General features: G+C 42.3%; 1 protein-coding gene across 1 annotated transcript in view; it reads left to right on the plus strand.

Annotated features, from left to right (window-relative positions):
- The window catches only part of LOC109287821, a 42,088-nt gene extending 39,491 nt beyond the window's left edge, over positions 1–2,597 (plus strand). Inside the window, exon 7 of the mRNA XM_019503098.1 lies at positions 2,417–2,597. Coding sequence (XP_019358643.1) covers positions 2,417–2,528 — 112 coding nt within the window. The 3' untranslated portion in view covers positions 2,529–2,597. The remainder of the gene's footprint in view (positions 1–2,416) is intronic.
- Positions 2,598–3,176: the final 579 nt, after the last annotated feature.

Consider the following 3,176-nt stretch of genomic DNA (forward strand, 5'->3'; position numbering starts at 1 on the left):
TCCGGGGGCTCGTGCAGAGGCTCCCATGCAGTGGGGGGCAGTGGGGCTTTTTTCTAAAGCACCAGGAGCTGGGGCGGGCAAGGCAGCCATAGTGGGACCTGGGAGAGTGGGCAGGGGTTGGGGGGGCTGGGGGAGCAGGCAGGGGATGTGGTTTGGCAGGGGTGCCCCATGGTCCCCTCCCCCACCCCCTACTTACCAGCATGTAGTCTAGCTCCAGCTTCCCGCTGCAAATCATCAAAGCTCTCTGAATCTTTTCTGAAGATTCAGAGAGCTTCAAATCGATTCAGACCTTTTTATTGGTCCCCTGATTGGATTTGGATTTCGAGCTTTAGCAACCAAATCAGGCTGAATCTCCTCTGAATCGAATCACCACCCAAAGCTTCACCCTACTGCCCACCTCACCTCTAGCTGGGGGAGTGAGCTGACAGCTGCATTCTTGCAATTTGCAAAGTTGCAAACCTAACTACATGGGGATGTGGCTTAGTTTGCAACATTGCAAACTCATTTGAAACACCCAAATCTCATTGTGTGATGCTATTAAACCACACAAAGGAACTTTTTTTCACATGTACAAGCACCTTTAGAAATTAAATTGGTGTCCTTTGCTCAAGTTCAAAGGCAGTTAGTGTGGTAGCGTAGGATAGTCTTCACTCTTTTAGATTCCTTTTCATTCAAACTCAGTTAAATCAATTTACATGATGCAGCTATTGTACAGGGGACCCCGAGCTGAACGATGTGGCAGGAGTCCAGAAGAAGGTGGTTGAAGACATAAGCTCATGCAAGATTGCCCATTCTAACTCTCTTCATTGTAACCCTCTGTTAGTTACTTTTCTTTACACTCACCTTCTTGCTTTGTATGTTACACTGATTTAGGCTTCCTTGTGCTCAAGGAGTACAGGTATGCATGAGCTAGTTTGAGCTAGGTAGCCCAGATACTCATGGCAGTGCATCCACAGCAGAACAGCTTTGTTTAATTTATGCTTCCTAGGTATGTTTTACAGCTACATTGCGCTCCAGGCTTCTGTGGTTAACTTTCTTCAAGCACTTGAGTTAGTTGCTTCAAAGCTAGCTCAGGCATATCTATATACCTGCAGGCACTATTATGACCGCAGTGTAGACAAACCCTGGACTCAGTGGGCTAAATTCAAAAGGTAACACAAGTTACACTATGTAAAACATGGAGTAAGTAGACAAGTAAAGCTGAGCTGATGTAAAACGCACATGGAGAAAACCAAAAGGTGTAAGTTACACCAGCTCAGACTCCCTGTCCGTGCCCATCTCTGCTTCGCTCTTACCCCATCACACAGACTGAAAGCCCAGGCAGAGGAATAACTTTCTTGGGGTCAGTAAAGGGTACTAAGCCAGTGTCTGCAGCATACTCTTCTGTAAGCCCCTCAGAAACCAGTGCTACCAGGAAATTTCCAGCTAGTGACAGTCAGTTCTCATTACAAATACACAATCAGTCAGGTTGCCCTGTGAAGACTAGGACTCTGTGATGTTTCTTGGCCATGTTCACTCCCTCCAGCAGAAATCTGAAAACTCTTCTTCCTCAGGGTGTGAAAGAGAAGGAAACTGTGTGACTGCATTTTTTTAAAGACATTTAAAAAAAAAAAATCTAAAAATAAATTCTATTAAATCAGAAGGCTGAGCTCTAACTCTGAGCCAATGGAAATCTCGTGGCACATTATGTCATTTGCACACTAGTTACAAGGAGGAGCAAAGGGAGGGGAAGCCAGTGGGTATTTCATAATGCTGTCTTATTACATTTATAGAGTGCCTCTCTCTCCAGAGAATTGGAAAGCAACTTATAAAATAACCAGAGTCAATTCATATGCCATTAAAGGCCAAGAACAGTTGGCATTAATGGCTGAAGCTAAAGATACAGAGAAAATCACTGTTTTTATAGAATAATACACTGGACTCTGTAATGTCCAAAGAAGGTCTTGACGTACTGGTCCGTGATCAGGTCCATAAAGCAGATTAAGCAGAAGCCATATATAAAAGAAATGCAAATGCAGGAAAACACAGAAAATTCAGTGTTCTCTGTTACAAAAAGGCAAAAATATGACATAAACATGCTCCAGTTTGTGCCCTAGATCTCAGCTAGCTAGGAATTTCTAAACCTGATGCCTAAGATGAAGCTACAAAATCTTCGCCTTTGATACATCAGACAATCAGCTTGACGCTGCTCTGTTGTACAAGTTTCATACCTATTGATTTTGAAGACTTAAGAGAAGCGGAAACTTAGATATTTTTGTACCAGCTGTGTGAACGAGAACAACTCAGCTCTAATTCTGAATTCAGATTTCTATTTCCTCAAAGTTCAGCAGTATTCAAAATCAATGGTTGTGCTTTTGATTTAAACATTGTTTAAATAAATGCCTCCAAAATATTTTTTCTTTGATTTCTCCTTTAGAGTCTTCTCCAGTTTGCCAAACTTGAAAATGTTGGATGGAGTCCCAAAACTGCCAGAGGATTGTCCACCGCCCAAAATCAGATTTCTTTCAAAAATGTGTACTATATTGTAGCACTGTGTTTTGGAACTAACGGATTTGCATTGGTTAAGGGAATTTATAAATCATGTATATAAATGTTATTTTTTCTGACCGAAAGGGTGAGATGTCTTTCTTGAAAATTTGAGCTATGTAAATGTGAAAGAGGGAAAGGGAAAACAGAGACAGATTTTCAGTGTGTACATACATTTTTCATGTGTACATCCTTTTTCAAATATGTACATATATTTACATAATCATAACCAAGTGGATCTAGACAGAAATGTGTATGCACTACAGGGACTGCTAACTTGGAAAATCAGGTTGGGAATATCAGAAATAGGTCATTCTCCTATTTATCCTTTCAGCATCCCAGTGTCTAGGTGCTCCGTACTTTTAAATGCACTGACAGATGCTACTTTGGCCAGATATAGATGTGCAGGCACGTGCAGTCTGTGGTGCCGCAAACCACTTTGCAGTGTCACAAGCTGCACACCTGCCATATTAAAACATGCTGCAAATCTGCATTGTGGGGGGCAATATGTGCTACCAAGAAATCTCAGTAGCAAATAAAACTGGTGCAGAAAAATGCAATGCAGCTCACATCAGAGGAACATGCACTGGCAGATATGAAGGCAGGATCCTCCCAGGAGATGCTCTGGCTGCTGGCCAGAGTGTCTCCAC

Source organism: Gavialis gangeticus, unplaced genomic scaffold (genome assembly GCF_001723915.1).
Source record: "Gavialis gangeticus isolate Ggan-Ray unplaced genomic scaffold, GavGan_comp1, whole genome shotgun sequence".
Lineage (NCBI taxonomy): Eukaryota > Metazoa > Chordata > Crocodylia > Gavialidae > Gavialis > Gavialis gangeticus.